The following is a 12818-nucleotide window of genomic DNA, read 5'->3' as shown; positions in this document are numbered from 1 at the left end:
AGAAATAGAGAAATATTATCTTATGCTATTGCACCCATGATTCATAATGCTGCCCCACGTTTGTTTTCCTTTATTACCAGGTGATTTACTCTGATTGTCTTTGCTCATCTCACCTCTTGTGATTACTTATTGTCCATGTACATCTGTCTCTTAAACAAAGTTTGAATATTCTAGCCAAGCTATTCCAACTTTTGAAATTAACTTTGACCAGGGGGCGTGCTAGTGGCTTAAAGATAATCTCATCAAGGGCATGGAGCCTGACCTGTTTTTGCATCAGTAAGTTTCTGCTGGGTGAAAAGCACTCAATCGGCAATTGTTGTCTTGCCTTTTGTGGGAATGTGAATAGAACCTTATTGATTGGAAGCAAAATGTTTTTAATGTTGTAGATGAGATTTCTGGATCGCTAACTAATGGGAAGATGGAAGCTCACTGCAATCTATTTTCAAGTCAAGTTCCAAATTGAAAATCTTTACAGGTATAATTAAAGCTTATCTGAAAGGAATGTCAAAACTTTTCAAATGCTTTTCTTTTTTTCCCCCCACCCATCCAATTCTGATTATGTGTAAATACACAAACATGCTCTGAATGGAGATGAGTCTATGTAGAAAATTAATGAATATAAATAGAGAGCAGTATTGATGTTTGATCCAACCTAATGGCAGTGAAACAGTGGCAAAGTGAATGGTATTGTAATGATCTATATTGTAAATTAAGCAGTTTAGTGATGTTAAATCCATTTCTAGAAGCATGTGTTTTCTTAATGTTATGTAACTTCATTTGGCCTGTCCCAGTGTAGAAATGCTCTGTTCATCCTCTGGTTGGGGTGCAGGGTCAGTGGATTAAGAGTGTTGTTCAAGGATACATGGACTAGGTTCAAAGCCAGGCTTCTCCACCAGGGGGATGACCTGGATTTCAAGTAGCCCTTGTTTCTGGATGTTTGAAAAAAAAAGTCTGTGCTGAGAAATTACTCAGACATCCTCACAGGACACTGTTTATACAAAAGGAGATGTGGAGGCACTCCGCTGAGGAAACCAGGTTCTATCTTCTATAGTACTAGATTTATATATTGGTTTAAAGTTTTACACCCTCCTTTTGGAGAGCATCACAAGACAGGAATCTCTCTTCCTCAATGATGCATCTGTATTGAACATTTTCTCAGTACTGTGTGTTCTATTTTGTATGAACAGTGTACTTGGATCTCTGCATAATACAGGACTGGTGTCAAGGAAGACTTTTTTATGCTGAACAGTGGAGATTCATGGGAGAAATGAGCATTCCAGTAGGTCTCTTTCCTGGGTGGTTGATAGTACACCTCATCCATTGCAGTTTGTGTCAAGGAATACTTCAACCTTGTCAGAGATATGTTTATTCATTTTTTTTCTATCAAGACTTTGCTGTCTGTTGGGTAAATATGGATCCATTGCCACTGCTATTGTATCTTAGTACTAGACTTGAGACAGATGGAAACAACTAGTCTGACTCTGGCTAAAAGTACCTGCCCACCAGCACCTCTTTATATTAAAACACAGCTGAGCTAGCTGTTTCCCCTTGTTTTCAGTCTTTGTACTAAGTTGTTACTGCATAGAAATTTCAAAAATCAAATTGACTTTACTCACATTTGTTACCACAGAAAATTTTCAGAGCAAAACCAAAAATGAATTGATGAAGCTAACAAGTCTTGCCTGTCTAGTGACTTTGTACTATACAACTGTTATCCAGACATGATTAAAAACACATCTATAGGCCACAGATGTTTCATCATTACTATGTATATGGGCACAGTAGTTTATTTTTTGTTAAACCCATTTGCACCATCCTAGAACTGTAAATTATTATTATTGCTGGGTTTTTAGTTTTTGTAAAGTGCCTTGAGATTATTTGTATTGTGATTTGGCGCTATGCAAATAAAGTGAATTGAATTGAATTGAATTAATCCACGACTGAAACTAGTCCGCAATAAATGCCGTATTTTCTCATGCCTGAGGAATCTAGCATTTAACAGTGTCTAACAGACAGGTAGAGACAGAGTCCGAAAGTTTGAAGAAAATGAGAAACCAACAATTTTAACACTTTGTGGAAAAAAGTATAGAATTAGACTAGTCTTATTTACAGCAATTTGAAAACAAATCACAAGCGAGCCCTATAGTTGTACCGATTATGTTTATTTGTTGCTGTAATGTCTTTGGTGAAAAACTTCAAGAAATGTGGAGTTTCCAGCATGTCACACCGGGGCCATTACATGCTTTCTAAACTTTGCATATGTTTGTGCTTCCAGTTCATGTGAAAGCAGGAACCTGTGAGGTAATTGCTGCGCACCGATGCTGCAACAAGAACAAGATCGAAGAGCGATCCCAGACTGTCAAATGTTCCTGCTTCCCTGGACAGGTGGCGGGAACAACAAGAGCCGCTCCATCTTGTGTAGACGGTATGCCAGGCTTCTCATTACTTTTCGGTAATGATTTGAGACCGTCTTCTGATTAGAGTAGAAATGTGGTACGGTGCTGTCACACCTGTCACTGTAGCTCTGGTGCTTATTTTTGTGAATTCTTGGGGAAGGTTTTATTATATCAAAGAAAAAAAAAATTCATTGTTGAGATTTTCATGATCCTGCTCATGTGTCCCAGTAGTTATAGTCTTTAAAATCTAACCGCCCACCGGTTCATTCATTCTTCGACTTTTTGAGGCTCAGACTTTGTGTGCAGCAGAGTAAACAATAAACCAGGTTATTTAATATCATGTCAAAATGGCCTCCTTTACAGGTGAATCGATTGCTATCACCTTTTTTCACTGAAATGGCTCTGACAGAGGCATCCACAGTTTTGACAGTTTTTGTTTCACTTTAGAAATCAGGGAAGCTGTTTCTCCCCCTGTGGGTCTCCTCAAAGCAACTTAAGACCTTGACGCACCAATCTCTGCTGCACCCTTTGTTATCCCTCCTACATACAAACATCTACCCTCCTCACACTGAACACGCCTGTTCACAACACTGACTGGCTTGACATTGACCCATGCCCTGTAATTCAGACCTGAAAACACACTGGGGCAGGTCTGACAGGTCTCTGTCAGCCAGACATCAAAGGACACTCACTGTGATGAATATGAAAACCATATTTCTACTACACTTTCAAACAGCATTTCATTATAATTGTATCCAGTACAGCCCCTTTTTAAAAGAGTTTTCCTTCTTTTATTTTCCTCACAGCATCCATAGTTGCACAGAAGTGGTGGTGCCAGATGCATCCATGCATGGATGGTGAAGAGTGTAAAGTGCTGCCAGATCTCAAAGGATGGAGCTGCAGTACAGGAAACAAAGTTAAGACAACTAAGGTGGGTTTAATTCCCAAAACATTTGTGGGAGGATAGCAGGAAATAGTATGTAGTTTTAAAATTATTGTCCTTTAAAAGTCAGGGTTCTTAGATTTCTATGCCAGAAAAATACAGAAAATTGTAATTGAAACAGAATGATGGAGGAAGGCTATTAGAGAGTGTTAGAGAGCACTGACAGTTATTTTATGAAATTTGGCTGAGCAGAGTAGGAGGCAGCAAGAGAGGAGAAAGAATGAAATGTTTCGTGAAGCAATTGGTTTACAACAGTACAAGTGTCAGTAAAGTTCATGTACCTACTACTCACATTTTGTTTTAAAAGCCTAACTACAGGCAGATTATTGTATTTTACTTAAACTGCTCATTTGACAAAGCCAAGTAGATCCACTTGGTTCGAATGTTGTCATGCCAGGTTAATCCAGGTTCATTTTGATGCTGGGATGAGTGAGTTGCAAACAGCTAGCTGTAGGCTGAAACAAAGTCTGAACTGGATTAGCAACAAAGTGCATTCTCCTTTTAATATTTATTTATATAGATTTTTGTTCATTTTCTCGCAAACGGGCCTGGACAGATCCTACCAGCAGGAGGAGTGAACACTCTCAAATGGCTTTGAGTGATTTTGATTTTGGTTCACTTGAATATTTTTGTAGGAAAAGACATTAAGTCAGGAGGGATGTGCAACCAGTTTGGATCAGCGCTTACAAACTATACATTTGAAAATACGTTTGGGGTCCTTTCTCAGTCCTGCCTGTTTGATTTGGTTTAAACAATTTCAGGTGTATTTTCCTATTTGGCTCAGTTTTATTTGTCTAGCAATTAGACATGAAAAATGAGGGGTTTGTTTGCTTCTTTATATATTACATTCAAAGTATTTTATTTCATTAGAACATTTCTTGCAGGTATATAAAACTAATTAAATACAAAATTAAAACAATATAAATGCTGAAAGCGTAAAATACTTTATTGGTTTAGTTGGTTTTGCAAATGTTTCCTATGAGCAATTTATTGTATTTATTACAATAAATTACATTATGACATTTAGAAAGATTTGATCAAACTTGTAAACAAACAAAACCATTTTATTTTTTCATAAAAATCATTTTAACACTTATTCTGTGATTCTAGTGCGTTTACCATAGTCATTAAATATTCTTGGCTCCATTCACAAGCTGTCAAAATTTTCCTTAAGACAGAATCTAACAGTAACACAAAATATGTATTTAGTGTCAAAATTATTCATGAATTTACTTGGTGTGCCGCATCAATATATGCAACAAGACATTTCCTTCTTTCTACAAGGCCTTACTGTGCAATTTCATAAGAAATTACAGACTTGACAGAACATATGTCAGTTGTTCTCTTGAAAATAAGAATAGAAGTAAATGTTCTGTTGACAATAAAAAAAATATGCATAAAAATAGCTAAAATAAATTTAGAAGCAACATAATCATCATGAGACTCACAGTTCTCAGTGGGTGACTTAGGTGAGAAATGAGATATGGATGCATATAGCACATGACAACTTCACAAATGGAAAATCAATTATCACTTCAGTAATAACACGACCGTACACCAGGAATTTATTTAGTACAAGCCTGTGGGGAAACACAAAACATTGTTATGGAAGAAAACTAGCTCACATGTATCCATCTCACCTCATGGTTTAAAGGGTAAGAGAGAGCCAGCAGGTCCTGCCTTTGAGAAGTCAGAGTGGGCTTGCATATGGCTTCAAAAGTGCCATTGAGAAGCAAAACAAAGGCAAGCGAATGCGAGACAGACAAACAACAAACAAAAATCCCACTAGGAAGGCAAATTGTTGAGTGGGATGTGCTGAGCCAGGGCAGGAGGGCTCAAGCTGTAGCACTTCCAGAGATTAATAGAGGTTATCTAGATGGGTGTTTTGGGTTTCAGGGTGTGGTAGACCTGGAGTAGATGGTAGGTGAGGAGGGGGGTACACTGTGGGCCCTTAGCCATCCATCATGGCCCAGTGTTTGACTCACCAAACGCCTGTAGTTGAGCTGCCTCTTCCATTATTCATGGCTACAGGAGGCCTGGATGAAGCAGAGCTTTTTATTTTAGCCGGGTTAATAATTCATGCCCTTTCACACAGCCACAGGAAAGCAGAAACAGAGGCAAAGACAAGCAGGGGTCCAGGTCGCTAGTAGAGCCCGTCTCTTTTTTGATTTGGGAGTCAGCGGGGGTCGCTCCATGCTCATGGCCCTGCTGGCTCCCACTGAGAGCCAGAAAGCGACAGTCTGTGTATGCTGGAGGGCTCTGTACCCAAGCATCCTGGACAGTTAACATCATTCTGAGGCGTGAACACAAGTACGCTGCCGGTGTAGTGACTGTTTCTGTGAAGTCTTTTGCTGTCCAAATAATATTCCAACATGGAAAAATGGAAAAAAAAAAAAAAAGGTCTTTTTGGTTGTTTGAAAATTCAGAAACATATATTCAATCTGTCTTGCATAATTTGGATAATCAAAAATATATTTTTCATACTTTTTTGTAGCATCAGCCTAAAAAATGATACTGTTGGACAGTAGCTATAGAACTACACTACTTCAAATTCAACACCTCAGTGTTTACAGTGTTAAGTCAAATTGAAGTCTAAGCAGATCTTGGACTTGATGCTTAGCTTGGCTAGAAAGTCAAGGAGCTTTTTTTTCTGTGCTTTACTAGGGAAAGATGTTTTAAATCTCTTTTTAAATATGATTTTGTTTTTATCTCTTCTGTCATAAATTGTAACAAACGTTTGTGTTTTTTAATTACTGGTGTGAACAATAACTGTAAATGAAGCTGTCTGATATATATGTAAATGCTGTGTGCTTAGTTGTTAATGTACACCTCTGAAAAATGCTATACTATATTTTTTTTCATATGAATAGTAAAAAAAAGAAGGAATTGAGTTAATATTTTCCTAAATTCATCCATAATGTAGGTGTAAACAAACTGGAGCACATCCCTCATGCCTTACTATAAATCCTTTTTTCCACGATGTCCCGCGGTGGCATTGTTGACAAAAAATGACGGTGTCATTTCACCTCACAAAGTCGCATTAATAAATCAGACATCTTAACACCCTGCAGGCCCCTTCTCGGACAACTCCCGTTGTTCCCTCTTTCTCTGCATGTCTGGGAGCAGCTGGTTTTATAGTCCTGCTGGTAATGTCAGGAATTATAACCTCAGCAGCTCCTGCTTTTCACTTCCTATCAGTCAGAAGGAAGAAGAAAAAAGAACCACAGAGCCTCACCACTTGACAGGTGCTATGACACTTGTAGAAAATACATTGAAAGTTGGTGATGGATAGCTGTCTGAAGTGGATTTCTTTTAAAACATGATAATAAAAAAAAAAATCCCTAAATTTACTACAGCACATATGTAGCAGTTTGAAACTGTTTTCATTTCTCCCTTTATTCTCTCCAATGTGGTATGGCTAGTTCGCCTGCACTGGGGCCTTATTACATGGACATTCACAGATTCACACCCGATACAACAGTCCTGATTTTTGCTGTTTGTTTGTTTTTTTTAAATCCTGCCATCCAGTATAGCTGCCTTCTTGCACTGGCACAGGTCAGCAAAAATATCATTCTTTCATTCAAGAAATGCTTCCCTGAACAGAATCCAGCCAGTGATTACGTTGCCACTAAAAAAGAAAGGGGGAAAACAATTTAGTAATCTATAAATATATATTCTGGAGCTGATGCTGAAAAGTAATAGTAACTAGTAATCAACCAGCAGGAATCACTAGTGCAGTGAGGACATGGTTTATTTTGATCAATTCCCATGTTACTATAGATGTTCTTAAACATTCTTCAGACATGTTGAAATTAAATTTTAACTTTATTTGTGATCTTGGAAAAACTATTTTTCAGAAACATCTCTCTTCAAGATCCATTTAGTAAATGTCACTAAATCAACCTTGAGATGGGATTGTTTCATTAACTGGCAGTTGGACAGTATTAGTTGCTTCATACAACCAAGCTGCCTCCATTTAAACCCTGGTCTATACAATATCCGTCCATCCATTATCTATACCCGCTTATTCCTTAACTAGGGTCACAGGAATCTGCTGGAGCCTGGTCTATAAAATATGTGTTAATAAAATAATGCATTAGCAGCACTTAACATTTTTTGCGAGTTTTATTATTATTATTTAGGGAATCGAGCTAGTTCAAACAGTTCATTATGTCCTTGTGGTGGCTGTTCTAATTTTTCTTCTTCTAAAGTAAAAATACTTCACTTGTACTTTCCCCCGATTATGAACAACATGTACTAAACCAAAAAGGGTAACAAGGTCAAGGTATACTTGCACAAGCCCTAAACACAATATGAAGGGTGATAGAGATAAAGTCCTTGATTGCATTTAAAGGAGTCAAGTAAAGCCACATTTTCTTAAGTTTAAGTTTTGTAAAGACATGAAAATTAGACTTCCATTTGTAGGTTTTCCTCCACTTTCAACCAGCCATGTAGCTCTTAACTAAATAAATAAATAATGCTTCAAACTTCAACTAGTTGTGTTAATTCATATTTCTACTCCTTATTGTCAGTCCAAAACAGTGTATGAATAAAAGTGATTTGCGATTTAAAAGGCTGAAAGAAGGAATAAGACATTTAATCAGTGGGTACTCTGGAAAGATGAGCTAATTTATTCTATTGATGAATGATTTGATTTTATAGCCCATTATGACACTGCTGGAGGCTGGCTTTGACATGCAAGTTGCCATTATAATGATATTTACTGTATTTCAGTGAGTTTTGAAAAAACCAAGACCAAGATCCATGCAGTCAGAACTGTGAATGTTCTGAGGTGTTTAGCTTTTTATTAAAGAGCATGTGATAAACACGCACATCCACATGCACATACATTCACACATGTGCTTCAGTAGCTCTCCGTCGAAGGTAGGGTCTTAGTTTGTTTATCAATGGGACTTTGAACCTGCAGCTGGCCAGTCAAGTGTGGTCTTTCATCCTGAAGCAGCTTAAGCATCAAATCATGAGGAGCTGCCTTCTGTTCTCCTGATTCCCCTTTGTGTGTTTATTCACTACTAACCCTCACAGTGATACGAGCAACGCCACAGCATGCTTATTGCTGAGATAAATTTTCACTCGTTTTTAGCGTTTTTGTTTCTTCTGCCATATACATTTTTTACTCTGTAAATGTTGTCTAAACTCTTTTATCCCTTCCACATGCCGCTTATGAGATGAAATTCTCTTTCAAAACTGTGCCTAAATTAAAAATGTGTTCCTATTTTTATGTCTTATTATGCTATTTTTTATATAACGATGAAGAAAATTGAACTCAGAACATGTGTCAAATGATATACGTAATTATATATACTGCAAAAATCAGTATGACTGCGCTTGTAATTGTGTTTATGGGTTGATTATTGCGGCATAGCAGTAAATCTGAACTGCTGCTGCCACTGTAAACATGCTGGAGGCCAATGCCAAAAACATTTACTTCGGGTAATTTAGTAACTGAATAACATTGCTTAAATTATTATATGAATGTATGTCTACAACCTGATATTGCTAATGCAGCAGCAGGGTACAATCATTTTCATATACTCTCTGACGTCCATGATTCCTGAGGATTGTGGTATGAAAGTGTAAATTAAATTGTGTCTCCCCAAACAGTGTCTACTGTGTCTTCAGACGCAGCTGTAAGCAGCAGAAAAATCACACTTCTGCCAAGATTTAGAATTGGATTTCTCAGAAGACTGATTGCATGCGCTCTACCTCTTGTTGTTTCAACTGACGAGACCCCACCAACTGCTAATTGAATGACATTAATATGCAAATATTCAGTCAAAAATACCTGTATTTATTTCTCCATCTGTATGTGTGTGTTTCATAGTGTCTTCTACATCAGAAGGCGAGTCAGAAAAGATACTTGTGTTCTACTTTTAAAGGGCAAACCAGCAAAGAACAGCATTCACCTACCAGAGTATTTTTAGAGTTATCCTTAAAGTGAGAGTAGTACAAACTGCATCTTTCAGTCCTTTAGATTAATATTCATGAAGATGTCTGTGAATACTTACGCCAGCAGTATGCCATTGTGAATAATAACACACACCCCCCCCCCCAACCCCCCCGTTTGCATGGAGATTATTGAGCATAATGTACATTGCATTACGTCTGACTTTTAGCTGCACACTGTCTTCCCACTTTAGCTATATAATGCCATAGAAGTCGGAATATTAAACACGGCAACTGGGAATACACACACACTGAAGCTGTCACACTTTTGACAGATAGGCTATTAGTAGATGTGCAGCATCAAAACAAGAGTTTGTTTTAATGAGATAGCCACATTTTGACATAGAGCTAAAATAATTAGTTGCATCAGAGTCTGTAGCCATGCTACTGCCTTAGTCAGGTTATGTTTGTGCACAGTGGTGATTTGAGAAAAATACTATCATGTGCATGAGGACAGTGCTCATTAAAATGTGTAGCTGGCGTTATTTACAGTGTTTACCATCTCAGGTTTCCGATTACTTTTCTAATCTTAATGTACAAGTACAACAAAGGCTGATGGGCCATTGAGTTTTTACTCATGAATGAGAGTAAAGGAGAAATTAAAATTTGATAGTATGGCTGAATTAAAAAAGATAAGGGACCACTACATTTATTATAGTTCATCCCGAATCAGTCACAAACGTTTATACTAAAGTTCATGATAGTTGAATATTCCTGATATATGAGAAGTTGTTAAGGCTCAATCAAAACTGAACGTGTCAATGTTTTTGTAGCAATGGGGGGAAACATCAGGAGATCGCCATACTCATTAAGATTCATCCTCTGCATTACATGAATGTCTGTACAAAAATTCATAGTATGTCATTGAGATATTTCAATCCGGACCACTGTGTTGCACCCAGAGACTCAGCAAATAACAGGCTGACATTGCCAACACTTGATCTGCGCTGCTATTGTGGATAAAATAATCCCCTGTTCACAAATAATTTCAGCTTCCGCCACTGTAGGTCTCTGTGAAAATGTGTGTATTTTTCACCATTTTATGATATTTTATAGGCTAGACGATCAATAACTACACATATTAATTGTCAGATTTAGCAATAATGAAAATGAATGAAAATTTGAAAAAGGTGATGCCTGCTTCTACTGATTTTAATGATTTTACTCCTCTCAGTTTCTGTCACACTGAATGTCACATGCTTTTGAGAGCATTGCTACTGGTATTCGTCATCATTAATGAGTCAGATCCCTTTGATTCTCCTTATCCATGCATGTCACTGACACAATTTTTCTTGCGTTTCCTGTTTTTCTTTCCCTTTCTTTCTAGGTCACACGATAGTCGTCTGTTTCCGGAATAACGTTGTCTGGAGCCAGATGTGTATTTCTTTGCCCAGCACCATAGGATATTTGGATATCATGTATTTTGGTGGAAACCAGGGACCAACAAGGGCAAACATTATGGACATTCCACTGAACGAATGAAAGGAAAGGACATGGAAGCAACATAAAAGACTACATATCCAAAAAAATTCCTAACTTTAGATCCAGCATTAACAGTAGCTTCTCTGAACTCTACTGCCCACCAAATCTCTCTTTGTATTATAATTTTATTCCTATGGACTAGAAGACTCAACCATGAAGACATTTATTACCTAAGAGACTATGGATTACACTAGAAAAAAAAATCACGCTTAAAACAAAACCATGTGATGTGAAACATTTGTGTTCTTTTCCTGCCACAAAGAACCATTGGACTGCATATCTGTGTTTAAGATCTAGTGAGATCATAAGCATTGTTATTTCTTTTAGGCTTAAGGAGCAGATATATGTTCGGTTTATCTTTTGTTGATTTGACTATATGAAGTGTTTGGCTTTCTCAAGTTTATTAGGACACAAAGTCTACTTTTCAAAGACAAACGTCGATGCCACAACAATAAAACCCAGAAAAAAATATAAGGATGTTTGACTACAAGTCACCAAGGATCAACACAGCTGAGTTCTGGTTAAGTTAATGTATCTGTTGTTTTCAAAGCCTGGTGACTATCATTGATTACAAATGTCAATATTATCTCAATAAATCTAATTCAATGGATATCAGTGTATGGAACAAATGGGATTTTCACAGTCAGTGTTAATGCTCCTTTTTACATCAGACCACACTGTTGTATAGGCAGGAGCTGTTGGGAGTTAAAATTAGGAGGTCAAGCAATCTGACATAAAAAGAATAATGGCAAAAAGCTCATAGCTAAACAGGGTTGTGTTCATGATAGGAATGAAATATGAATGTCAGCAAATGCAAAAATAGGCCATGTTGAAAAATATAAAAGAGAAAATCTCACTGCACTGTTTTCTTAAAATGAACAGACTTCACAAAAAGCCATCTGAAACCTGGTCCAGGGAGAGACTGATAATTAGTTCTCACCCTAGAACAGTCCTAATCCTATGTGATTCATTTCTAAAGCTAGATGCTGTCATCATCCAAACCTTCATCTATTCTGTTAAATTAATGCTACCCATCACCAACCAAGCCAGAGTATTTTTATTTCTTTTTCATAATGATTTCCTGTAAGGCTCTGCCTGACAGAAATCCCAAAAGTATTGTTAGTGCATGTCATTAAAAGCTTTACAGAAAATAAACCTGAGGGACTTCGAACTGGTTGCATGAAGTAAGAGACTGGAGAAATGGGCAAAAGGCAGAAGCCAAAGCACAAGAGAAATGGACTTTTTTTGGCCCTTGTGATTATGATAGCCTTCTCAGTCTGTGGGCTTTTGAAGCCATTTTACTATTGTGTATGAATAAAACTGCAGTTTTGCCCATCAATCTACACCCAGTAACCGCAAATACCAAGTGAAAACATATTTTTTAGAAAGTGTGCATATGGTATGTATGTACAAAAATGAAATTTTTCAAATACATAAGTCTTCTCAGAAGCCTCGTAAACAACAGTTATTCCTTTGAGTCTCTATAAGTCTATGCACAAGCTTCACACAACTGGATTTGGGAAGGTTTTCCACATTCTTCCTGGCACATCGTCTCAAGCTCTGTCAAATTAGATGGAAAGTGTCTGTGAACTACCATATTCAACAGATGTTCTCTGGGGTTAAAGTGCAGGCTTTGGCTCAGCTCTTCAAGGGCAGTCACGGACTTGTCCCGAAGTCACTCAAGCGTTGTCTCAGTTGTATACTTCGGGTCATTGTCGTGCTGAAAGGTCACACACACACACACACACTCTGGAGCAGGTTTTCTTCAAGGACCTCACTGTGTTTTGTTGCATTTTTCCTTCACTCAATTGCTGCTGCTGACAAGCACTCCCAAAGCTTAATGCTGCTACCGCGATTGATCGTAGGAATGGCATTAGCCAGGTGATGAGCACTGCCTGGTGTTCACCAGACACAGTTTGTTTGGAGAGTTAGTCTCGTTATTTACATGGCATTTGGCATACTCCAGGGGAACACTCAGAGCTTTATAAATGGTTTTATATCCTTTCCCTGATTTATAACTTGCCACAATTTTA

The 12818-nt window shown here is 37.6% G+C and overlaps 1 protein-coding gene across 3 annotated transcripts in view; it reads left to right on the top strand.

The window, feature by feature from the left end:
* Positions 1–11242, top strand: part of tafa3a (TAFA chemokine like family member 3a) — a 79991-nt gene extending 68749 nt beyond the window's left edge. For all 3 annotated transcript variants that reach the window (XM_026307381.1, XM_026307383.1, XM_026307384.1), the window contains 3 exons: positions 2276–2425; positions 3203–3327; positions 10631–11242. In XM_026307381.1, the coding sequence (XP_026163166.1) occupies positions 2276–2425; positions 3203–3327; positions 10631–10642 (287 nt within the window). In that variant the 3' untranslated portion in view covers positions 10643–11242. The remainder of the gene's footprint in view (positions 1–2275; positions 2426–3202; positions 3328–10630) is intronic.
* Positions 11243–12818: the final 1576 nt, after the last annotated feature.

Source organism: Mastacembelus armatus, chromosome 5 (assembly GCF_900324485.2).
Source record: "Mastacembelus armatus chromosome 5, fMasArm1.2, whole genome shotgun sequence".
Taxonomy (NCBI): Eukaryota; Metazoa; Chordata; class Actinopteri; order Synbranchiformes; family Mastacembelidae; genus Mastacembelus; species Mastacembelus armatus.
Note: the sequence above shows the minus strand (reverse complement) of the source record. Positions and strands in the feature narration are given on the sequence as shown.